Consider the following 12163-nt stretch of genomic DNA (forward strand, 5'->3'; position numbering starts at 1 on the left):
TGACTCACCAGCAGCTGAGCATGATGAACTTCGCCATGCACATAAACAAGTGAAAGGGTCTATTTTAAGTTGGTGTTTGTCTAAAATGCTATTTTTGACAGTTCTATCATTTTTCCTTCCTTTTGTGTCAACACTAAATCATCAAAGAAAGGGTTTAAAAGCACTTGAAAGTGACAAACTTCATGCAGCTCAGTTTCTGTTTTTTCCTATTAACTATTTGGTAGTTTCCTCCAGGAATACTGCACAATGTACAGAGGTGAAACACACTCCCACCTTTATTTTGACAGCCTGCCAAAAAGTCCCTCAGCAAAAACAGGTATCGATGCCAACATTGGAGAGACAGGCATAGCAAGAAGAATGAGGGTTTGAGGAGGACAAGGACAAGAAAGAGCGAGACTTACAGTTTTTTTGCAATTGCCAAGACACACAATTTGGTATTTCTGGGACAGTTACTGAAACCACTAACTCATGTAGCCTATTGACCAGGTATGCTAAACCATAAGCACATTGTCTGCATTACACTACGTTAGAAATTCTAAAACACACTGTTTGCAAAAACACACGGTTATCTACATTAAACACATCATTCACATCATGAAAGAGCTGGTCATTGCTGGAACCAAACACACTCCTCGACGGTTCCACAACCATCCTCTGTCTCCCCTACATGATAACGGAAATAATTGATATCGTCTGGGTCCAGGCTACAAGGCTAATGACACCAATGACTCTCTCCAGGAAAAGTCGGGGCCCTGTATGCAGCTAGCCGTTTCAATTCCTGTCCTGCAAGTTTATCGAAAAAGAAAGGTGAGGCTGCGAAGAAACAATAGTAAACATGCTAACTTATCAAACTTAGCATATATTCCTCGTTAGCCTGTCCAAATAAATTGGGCAAAGAAAGTTTTAACCACATTAAACTTAGCTTTATTAAATGTCAGGTCTCTGTCAGGAAAAACATTTTTAATCAATGATTTTATTGTTCGGCACAAACTGGACATTTTGTTTTTAACTGAAACTTGGTTAAATCAAGACCTCACAACTTCAGGTCCATGAGTGAAACAAGAGCGCATAAGAAAGGAGGTGGAGTTGCTATTTTATTTAATGATTCTCTTCAATGCAAGCTAATGAGATTAATATGACAAAGAGTGACTTAGACCTCCCGCAGAAAATTACGATTTTTAAACACCAAATAAAGATGTAATGCCGCAAATGCGTCTGTTTATAGGTTCGACAAAATAACACGCGTGTCTGGAAGTGGAAAGCTGTATTGTTTAGTTGTTGGTAAATTGAGCTGGGTTGTGTTGACAAGCCTGGTGCACAAGTCATCATTTGGGAATGAGTGGCAGGCCCCACAGGCCCATGCGAGCAGAGAGGTGAACCTGCTTAGGGGCTGCAAACACTGAATCAACATAATCACATTGATTCTGTGTCACTTTCCTCCCTGGAGGCATGACTGAGGGGTAAGGTAAACACGTGGTCTATCAAGGGCCTGTAAGAGGAGTTAAACGATGAGACAAGAATTGGCTCTTGAATAAGGGGTAAGACAGGAAAAGTTGCACTCTGAACAGACAGACATCCTCTGATCTGACGTGTTGATCACACACTCCTCTGCTTGAGTTCTAGGGCTCCATGTTTTTGGCTCTAGGCTTATTTTGGTTGATTCGTGTATGAGGGGGTGGCATATCACATCATGGCTCAACTCAAGGCAGGCTTGCACAATAGTTATGACAAGGTATACATACCAACAACTCTAATTGGACAAGCACTCAACATTTCATGCAAATCCATCCGAGGAAAGACTTGAGGCCACCCACAAATCACAGAAAGGACATAAGTTGTTTTTTTAGAAACTCAAGTTCACCCCACATCATAACAACTTTGGCTATCCTCTTTTTTTCTGGCGCCATCATGTCAAACCGTGTCCAAGACTAAGACTTTGGTGTATGAGTAAATAACTAACGTTACAAAACTGATGTCCTCATCCGCCGCTGTAACTACACTTTGGCTTAAGTGCTGCTTAACAGACACTCTCACGGTAAAAGTGGTCAAAATGTTCACAAACCTGCCATACATGACAACGTCGGCACTGTCGCGAGCAGACTGACATTAGCGTTTAGCTCAAAGCATCGCTAGCGTGTGCTAGAGTTGTTAGTCTTGCTAACAAATGTCCGTAGCTAAAGCTAACCTGGCATCAGGGTTTGCTCACACATCGAGCATAAATCAGCTGGAGAAGAAAAGAATTTACAACATAGTCATTTCAACTAATGCTAAGTATTTTTGATAAGCTAGCAAAAAAGACTAGCTAGCTTAACTATAGCCTACGTTAATAAAATACAGAAGCGAACATCAGAGCTGTTTGGAAGAGCAGTACGTAGGCTACCAAACCAAAGTATGGGTTAAATGTTGTACTCCCTTGTCATTTGCAAGTGCCTTCATAATTTCAAGTGTTGTAAAAATAAATGTTATTCTGTATAATGCATTATGGCCTTCCAACCTGTGGAGCACTAGGATAGATGATGGGTGCAGAGGTCCCTGACAATGGCTGTGCTGTTCTGTAATTGCTCTTTGCATACTATCACCGGTACTCCTAACAATCAGCTCTGCCTCATTTAACAGGGTCTGTCTCAGAAAAAAACAAACAAAAAACTTTACATTCATCTACTGTCTATTGGTTTCTCGAGTTGTAATATTAGATCACATAAAATACTGAGATCATTATTTTCCATTGGTTAACTGATAGTTAGCTGGATAGTCAGGCATCATACAAACTGGGATGTAAACATAATTGATATTTTCCTGAACTAATTCATGTATTCATTCAGAAAATGTGTTCATTCTTCCTTAACAAGCTTGCAAGAGAAGCCTACAAAGAGACGCGTGAGGGAGAGAAACGATGAGACAAGAATTGGCTCTTGAATAAGGGGTAAGACAGGAAAAGTTGCACTCTGAACAGACAGACATCCTCTGATCTGACATGTTGATCACACACTCCTCTGCTTGAGTTCTAGGGCTCCATGTTTTTGGCTCTAGGCTTATTTTGGTTGATTCGTGTATGAGGGGGTGGCATATCACATCATGGCTCAACTCAAGGCAGGCTTGCACAATAGTTATGACAAGGTATACATACCAACAACTCTAATTGGACAAGCACTCGACATTTCATGCAAATCCATCCGAGGCATGCACCGAGTAGTTATTTGCTAAACCCAGAACGGATGTATTTAAAACAGTCAGTTTCATTTGACACATGTCCTTAGTACTCTGAACAGCAAAACACACATTCTCACTAACAGAAGTACTGATTGTGGTTATGTGGTTAGGTACCGGTACTTCGCAGCTCCTTAATAGATTTTGTCAAATCTGACCCACACTGTGGTCATAATTTTGTCACTGCACTCGTTAAAGATAAACACCGTATGTAACACGGAACTAAAGACCATTTAAAACGTTTTATCTTCGAACATTATAAGAAAATACTCAACAGAGACCATGTAGCCAATGTTTTATTCACAGCAATGTGAGAAATGAGCAGTCATTTGGGGGAGGATTTGATCGCAGCGACGGACTAGTCATGAAAAATGGTTTTAACAACTGCTGAGATGATGTTCATCGTTAGTGTGTTGCAAGGAATTGTATTGATTTTCGTAAAAAAAAAAATAAAAAAAAAAGCCTCACTCAAACAGGAGCAATTAGAAATGAGAACTGAGCCAACTCACCCTGAAGCTTTGGACAAATTAACAGACAGGTGGCATGTAGTGCTCACTAACAATTAGCACACTAATATATATATTTTAATATATATATATATATATATATACACACACATATATATATATATACACACATATATATACACACATATATATATATACACACATATATATATATACACACATATATATATATACACACATATATATATATATATACACATATATATATACACACATATATATATATATACATATATATATACACATATACACACACATTACATTACAGGAGTAATTAGCTATATGGTCGATCAAAATGTTGAATACAGATACTATGTAATTAAAATCCAATTTGTTACAAACATAACAAAAACTTTGATTTCCCTGCAAACAACTGAAACAAATGTGGTGGCTTGCTCTGTTCCACACTGCTGGGACACAAAGTCTTTTTATAGTAAAATATATACCACTCTTTGAATATTTGGTGTGGAGGGTCAAGATAGTTGGAACTGGAAAATATGGAGTGTGTTTAAAATGTTTTTATTTCTTTAAATACAGGTACCATTCAATATTGACATGACTTCCACAACGGCATTCTTTTCAACCCATCACAGGTGAAGAAAAGCACATCGGATGCAGCTCCTGTCGCCACCAAGTAACCACATTTCCTGCCGCCGCCGGACTTTCATCTCAAAGCGAAAAACAAACCTTGTGAGATTCAGAAAGATTTCTGCGAGGCTCATTGTTACGGGGTAGCATGTAGAATAGTGTGTGCCCATCGTGGTGCTACACATTCATGAGGCACACATATTTGGTTGTAAATTAAAAACATGTCATCCACATATTTTCTGTCAATTTGTTTTTTGTTCATTTTGACACAACTAAATTCACTGAAAATAAAATAAACTATAAAGCAAAAAAGGAGAAATACTCCTTAACTTAAATAAAACGACATGCGTATTTGATAAATTCCATGTTCTTCTAACACAGACAGCAAAATGTTGTTGAACCCGTTTAATTAAAAACGAAGAATAACTGAAACCTTGGAAACACCACAGCCGTAATTGGCCCTTTACATTTCACACAGTGCAGGTATGCAGGTACAGTAACGTTGACTTAAATAATGGCCTTGACTAAATGTAGGGGAAAAAGCAGCAAACACTCTAGCACAGTATTTAACCTGAGACAAAACAAGCAAACTAAACTTTGAAAATACTGCTGTCAACACACTCATTTTATACGAATTAGCTCTTCAAGCAAGCAGAACAGTTAGTGGAGGCTCAAATGTCTTCAGAGTGTTTTTATCTTAAAAGGTATATTCGAGCCAGCTTTAGATATTGTCATTCAGTAACCATTAAAAGGGTCTAGAATATGCTTTAACAATGTAAAAAGTTTATGTCCAAGCTCCACCTAAATCTTAAGACAAAGTTTTGGAGCCGTCTCTGCTGCTGCAGAAAATGACCAATTCATGTCGGTTTCAAACTGTTGAGTGAATTCTCAAGGTAGGATTGAGTTGGAGGACACTCCCAGAATCCCAAAGTCATCAATAATATTGACTGGGAACGACACACCGATCGGTCTCAGCGGTCTCATTAAGGGGTAGGATGTGTCGACTCAAAACAAGGCTGGAAAGCACAAGACACCACTGCAATAACTCCTTAAAACCAATAAATTAAAACGATGACAGATCACTGACATCCATTTATTTGTTTATCAAATTGTACTTTCTAGTCCCTTTAAATTAGGGTGGGGGATATCTACCAACCCGTCCGAGCGAATACTGCTTTTCAGTGCACATATTCATCATCACTTAAGTCTGAGTCATCGGCCTCCACCTCTCCTTCAATCACAGACTTCTTCCCTCTGCAGCAGGACACCACCAGACCAATGAGGAACGCCTAAAAACAATAAGCAAAGCACACATTAGGAAATATTTCATAAGGATCATCTGATCAATGGAATGCATCAACTGCACGAGGAGAGAGGCTATTCAGTATTTTTGCTGAGGAGATTAGCTGTGTGCAGCCTCGGAAAATCATATTTCCAGTTTTCGGAGGAGAAATGAAATTATGTTCTTCGGCTCTCACACTCTTCCCCCGAACAAAATACAGCTTGTAAACTGAATGAAATGTTTCATAGATGTTTACATCAATGTTGCGCATCTCAAAAGATATATTTTGAATTCTATGAAAATTAACAAATGTCTTCTTAGCTTTAAAAAATAAAAATAAATAAAAAGAATTCTCCCTCTGCAAAAAATGGCCCTGATGGCATTTCATTGACATCTTTGGACTCACCCCAATAAAGGCCCAGTTACCAAAGTAATAGATGGTGCTGAAGAACCAGAACTTGTGGAGGAAGAGATAGGACCTGGTCACAGTGCACTGGTCTGAAAGGGACAGAGAAAACAAAGGGACATTTCAGAATTGAATCTATACAATGAGAGTACGGTAGATTTACTTTTGTTTTCAACCCAAGATAGTTGATTGTTGAACATATTTAGAACACAACAAGGTTTTCTCTCCACCAGGTATTTGTTTGACAGTTTGGAAAATCAGTTATGTAATGAAATGAAAACAAGAAGTCATTAGGTCTCAATAACAAAGGAAAAACTGTTGCAGCCAGAGAGTATAATTGCCTTCACAGTGTAGAGGGCATTCCACTGTACACTGCCTACACACGCATGTTTGTCCAGCACCGCCGAGGAAAGTCTCACAACGTTTGATACCAGTGGCAAGTCATGAACCATCTGGGAAGTGGTGTTGAAGGAAATCAGCAAGATGACAAATACAACCGTCCTTCCCAAAAAGCAGAATTTATAAAATGTTGTTGCTTCATTCTTTACCTTGACAACACACATCTGCCCCTAAAACTCTGAACTGCAGGTTCACTTTGTGGGATGTGGACAAAAACCTTCGGAGAAGCTAAGAAAGGCAATTTCAGTTTAAAACCTAAAATCACAGATTGGCAAATTTACTTTCAATATACACTTTTCAGTGTCTATGAATCATTGGGGTAAAAACTCCAAAATAAATAATGTGACAGTAAACGGTTTAGTTTCACTTCCACTAAGCTCTATTGCACTCATAGCCAGAGTCCCACCCCCTATAAAATGTAAATGTTCTCAATTAAAAGTTTGCTAATTCACATGCTTCGCCATTCCCAATTTTGGATGAATTTATATCGAAAGCATTAAAGGAAGGAAAGACAGGAGGAACGATTATAGAATGTAAGAACAAATAGATGTGATGAGGTGGAAGTTAGGAGAAGAATAATTGGGCACAGATAAGGGAGGAGTGAAGAAAGGAGAGAAGGCCGGGAGCCTGAGGAAACACAATCTTAGTCTTAAGAGACGTATGAGAAGTCACTCCTCTGTGGTGGGGACTACCATCGAGAAAACCAGCACGAGTGCAATAAAACACTGCTATTGCCACATGGTGTTTAGAAATGAACGTGCAGCACTTGTCATACAAAAAAAAATATGCAAATGTGAATCCCATTTTGTGTCATTTTTAAGGCAAATAACACTCCAGTAAGGCTGAACCGAAGAAGTTATGAAAGAAGCTTCAAATGTCTGTCATATCCCATGATGCTATTGTGGTCACATAAATGTAATTTATGATGCAGTTATATTGCTGCTAGGATGTGTGGCACATGTGCTGCGGCAGTTCCCGTAAAGGGGAGAGAAAGTGAGCACGTGGACCAGCCCAGGTGAGCGTAATCAAGCTAACGAGCCTCGGGTGTCAGCTAACTGCCGGCAGAGTTTGACCAGGACAGCCTCCAACACAGCAGCAGGGGTGTCACAATGTTGTGAATATTTGAAATTATTACATTTATCTTCTTTTTTTCCCCCCAATAGATTTTGACTTTTGGACGTTACAACATTTTGAAGTTGTTGGAAATTTTCGGAAACACTCCTACGTAGCCGCCACTGCAATCTAATTCTACCAAAAACGTACGATACTAATAATATAAGTGTAGCCTGATCTTTATCCTACACTCTAGAAATTGTCATGTTGCTTCTTTTATAATTTTTCATAGAAAGAGAGCCGAACGGACTTTCGGAATTTTTTTGACAGTCCACCAGCCCACCGATGCAGCGACCCATCGGGATTTGTCCCGGTGTGCCAGAAGGCCGGTGCTCCACTGACTACATGGAGCAGTGCCTCTGGCAATTTTGTCACTGTAACTCAAAAAGACAACCGGTCTCCTGAAAAGAGGAAAGCCATGTCACTGTCAATGTGAATAGGACTTAACCAGTTGATACAACTGGAATGAGGTAACATTTAATGGAGCCTTGCATCATATATATCCTCTTACACATTGAAAAGGAAAGCGGCAAGAGCGTGACACGCAAAACAAAAAAAACTCCACAAATGAAATTCATGGCATGTACTGTAGAACATTCAATAAGATCTGAAAAAAAAGATTTTGTATATTAATTTCAAAATATGTGAGAGTTATCTCATTATTGCCTTTGAAGTAGTACCAATGGCTATATTCTGATTGATGTCTTGCTGAAACTGTTTGTATGTGCTTTTGTGCAGCCATAGTCTTCAATAAACCACTGAAGAGAACATGTCTGTTTACCTGCAAGCTGACCTCATTTATCAAGCAGCAGCTTACTTACTAAATTAAACCACCAAGTGGAAAGTCATTTGAAAGTGAAAGGAGTAAGTTAGACGTCATACAGTCGTAATCCATTGAATGAACATTTACGAACTTGATTTCTTAACCTTTCAAACTTGGCAGAGAGAACTCTGCTCTGCAGTGTGCTGTGGCCATGAACAGCTCAAAAACTAAGCTCTGTGATCTTGAATATAAACACATCAAACCAAAAAAAAAAAAAAAAAAACTTTGTTTATTGCTTATAAAATCCAACAGCTTTCTTTGTCTGTGGAGCAGCGCTGTGCTTTATGCCTGTGCTATCACCTGGAGTGTTGGCCCTCCAGTTCTTAACAGAACTTGATGCTGCTATTGATCTGGCTGGGATAGACCGGCAGGAATAATCGAAGACTTCAGAAGCAGAGTCATCCCCCACCCCCCCCTGCTTCATGTGCAGGAATAGGTATTGGCAGGAATGGGGGAAAAAGCGGATGATGTCAACTGCGGAAAGTGCCAATGATATGCGTGCGGTGTCTGCGTCTCTCTTCAGTGCTCCAATTGTTTTTGTGTGAAAACACAGGAAGAAATGAAAAAAGGCTTGCATGTATTAATTAACTTAGCCATGCACAATGAAACAGTAAAAGGATACATATTTCAATATACTCCCAATCAGACTTGTATAGCAGAGAAAACAAAATGCTCTGTCTGGCTATGTTAAGAGAGCCATCTGGAGCATTACCGCTAACCCTGCTGAGCTGCTCCAATCACACTGCTTCTTAAACAGCTCTTCACACCGACTTCAACCCCACGAACGGTACTGTCGGACTTATACCGAGCTGCATGACATCGAGGTCTACAGCAATACCTCAGTGTGGCTTACAATTTATTCATTGAAGTGAACGTTAAAAAAAAAGCTTTCCCCTTTAGAGTGTTCAATTCAATTTATTTTTGTATAGCCCAAAATCACAAATTACAAATTTGCCTCAGAGGGCTTTACAATATGTACACGTTTGACATCCTCTTGTCCCGGGACCCTCACATCGGAACAGGAAAAACTCCCCAGTTGAGTTCTGTGCTGTTTCATCTCAATTAAAGATTAGTTAGAGCAGCTCTGAAGGTGCTCGTACTTCGCCGGGATCAACAGATAATAGAAGAAGCAAGTCCATCGTCATTCCCCATGACCGCTCTCTCTCTCTCCTCTCCTCCAGCGCCTCAGCCATCTGTAGCTCTTCAGCTGCTCACCTGAATTGCAGGGCTCCCTCCGAGTGGGACCTACAGATGGTCCACAGCAGTGGTCTGCCTAAATATATTATCATGTACACCGCTGAACCACTTCACCTTGAAATCATTACCGCTCTCCGATAAGAGCACCGAGCGGCGCGTGTGTGTACGAGTGCAGGTAATTTCACCTTCACTCATGATACCCGGGTGAGTGCTGCCCTGTGTAGCGTGATGCATTATGTATAACTTCCATCCTGGCATTCTAACACAAACACTCGTAAAACCCCAGAACACACACACACACACACACACACACACACATTGTGTACTTTGTGAAAGCCTCTCTATCAGCAAGCACTCATGTTCTTACACCGCATGCTTTCACTTTCTTTGCATCAACAGAGCACTTTCTTTCCAATGTCCTTTGAGGCTACTGATGTTCCTTCAACAGGAACATCGTCCTTTTTTATATTTTGTCGACGACTGTTCACCAAAAGCATCTTCTTGCTGTGTGAGATCTTACTTTTAGTAGTAGTAGTACTCTGAACTCCAGATGCAGACACAACAGACAATATATATTATAACCGAACCTAAACCACGGATTATACCAACGGGAAGCACAGAAAGAACATTCCAGCTATTTGCAAAGTGGTTCTTGTTTTCTCCATTAGTGTCGTTGAGTTACTTTCCTCACCAAGGTAATTGTATGTCCCTAAAAGCCCATTAGAAGTAGCAGCACAAGAGATCAGCCAATCACACAACTTGTTAACAACCCTCTCATTATTTGGAATTTGGGTTTCAGGCGTCCTGACCGATTTGTGACCTTTTGTCCATGTTTCAACTTCTGAATGAAATATCTGGCTCTTTAGCTGCCAAATGCTGCACTATGTTCACTGGCTCGTCGCTACGACTGCTCTTTAGTGCTGGTCAGATAGTGTACAGTGGGTTTATCAGAGAAGAAGTTCAATAATACTGATTAGAGCAGCTTTAAGGAGACTTCTTGAACAGAAAGTGTTCTTAATTATATTAATTCACAGTGAAAGTCTTTTGGCACAACACCAGGAAACTGTTTTCCTTTAAAATGTATAAGGGGTGTCTGCGGATTACAAGATGGACATTTTTCTTTCAAGAGAATAACTTTTGATTGACATATTCCATTGTGATGCAAATTGCTGATGATCCCCTAGATACAAAGAGAAGTATTATTAATTTGTGTTGGGGTTGAGGGAGTCTCCTGTTGAATATTGCTTGTGCACATGACATCTCAGAGGCAACACAACATTACAACCATCTTCCCCCTGAAGCTCTTTCAAACAATGCTGTGGAAACTGGCAAGTTGCTAGGAAACAGACAGCAGTCCATAGTGTGAAAGCACTGGACTTCAGCTCACGTTTAAAATGATGCTTAAACTGCCAGTGAGACATTTACCAGTACACAGAATGAGGAAGGCTCGAGGGGTCTTACACCAGAATATTTAGAATTTTGTCTCCAAAAGTGTCGACCTTCACGGTGAAAAATAAGAAGGAAATCGTAGGCAGAAAAACTGGAGCAATGACCCAGAGGGCATTTAACGGGAAATTTAGCTACTGTCCCCCCCCCCCCCCACAAAAAGAAGCTGGGGTTGGATTTATTGATATTAAGTGTGAGATAAACTTTCATTGCTGCAAAACTGTTTTAGCTGCCACTCCAAAAGAAATGAGGTTGTTGTTGACATCGTTCTGATTTGAATCATACCTTTACTGTAGACACGAGGCTCTGCATTTATTTCACTCAGGAGAATCTTTTGTGCTGAACACAGACTGTCATTAAGATCATTGGGCAGACTGTCCAGGGAACTAATGCAACCAATGATGGGAGTTGCAAATGTGATGATGGAGGCGTAAACGCAGTGGCAATAAACAGAGATGCATTACCTCTCGGGTGAGGGAGTGATCATTAGAAATGGACAGATAAATCCACGATGGAGGCATCAACGGGTGAGATGAAGGCCTGTTGAAATGGATCTAATGCATTTTTAACACTTGAGATCCTTAACTATTCGACAAATGTCAGCCAGAAAGAAGAAGAAAAAAAGAACCATTAAGTGTCAGATCATCAGATCCAAGAAGGTGATAAGTAGAACATATAAAGCATATTTTCTGACAAGGGCAGGTGGTACCGGTACAGCAGACGTAGAAGAGCTTCGATGCAAGTCATAGCTTAAGATCAAAGCAACTTGCCCACCATGAGCTCCATGCTGCTGAGAATAATTTGAAAGAGCAGCCTCGTCTAATGCTGAGAATCCATGAATAGAATTACTCATTAAAAGAACTGTAAGATAAAGTGACTGCATATACTAAAACCATACTTTGATTTAGAGTAGTATGGGTCTCAGTTTGTATCAATGAGTGTGGACATAAAATAAAAGGACAATGATTACGTTTTTCCCCGGCTGAAGTAAACAGCTTCTAAAACTAGAAAATGCATTTCCTGCTGAAAATGCGTTGGAATGCTGAAAGCTGAAATGAATCTCAAAAACATTGCTGAAAATAGATATCCAATTTCTAAAAATTGCAAAAAGCTTAATAATTCAAAAAGTTGAAAGATTACAAATATTAAGTCATATCACCCCTCTCCTGAAAGAA

The 12163-nt window shown here is 39.8% G+C and overlaps 1 protein-coding gene across 1 annotated transcript in view; it reads right to left on the reverse strand.

Moving 5' to 3' along the window:
* Positions 1 to 4247: 4247 nt before the first annotated feature.
* Positions 4248 to 12163, reverse strand: part of lmbrd1 (LMBR1 domain containing 1) — a 52306-nt gene continuing 44390 nt past the window's right edge. Inside the window, exons 15-16 of the mRNA XM_079280817.1 lie at positions 6011 to 6102; positions 4248 to 5611 (exon numbers count right to left, since the gene is read on the reverse strand). Coding sequence (XP_079136943.1) covers positions 5501 to 5611; positions 6011 to 6102 — 203 coding nt within the window. The 3' untranslated portion in view covers positions 4248 to 5500. The remainder of the gene's footprint in view (positions 5612 to 6010; positions 6103 to 12163) is intronic.

Source organism: Melanostigma gelatinosum (genome assembly GCF_949748355.1).
Source record: "Melanostigma gelatinosum genome assembly, chromosome: 12".
NCBI lineage: Eukaryota > Metazoa > Chordata > Actinopteri > Perciformes > Zoarcidae > Melanostigma > Melanostigma gelatinosum.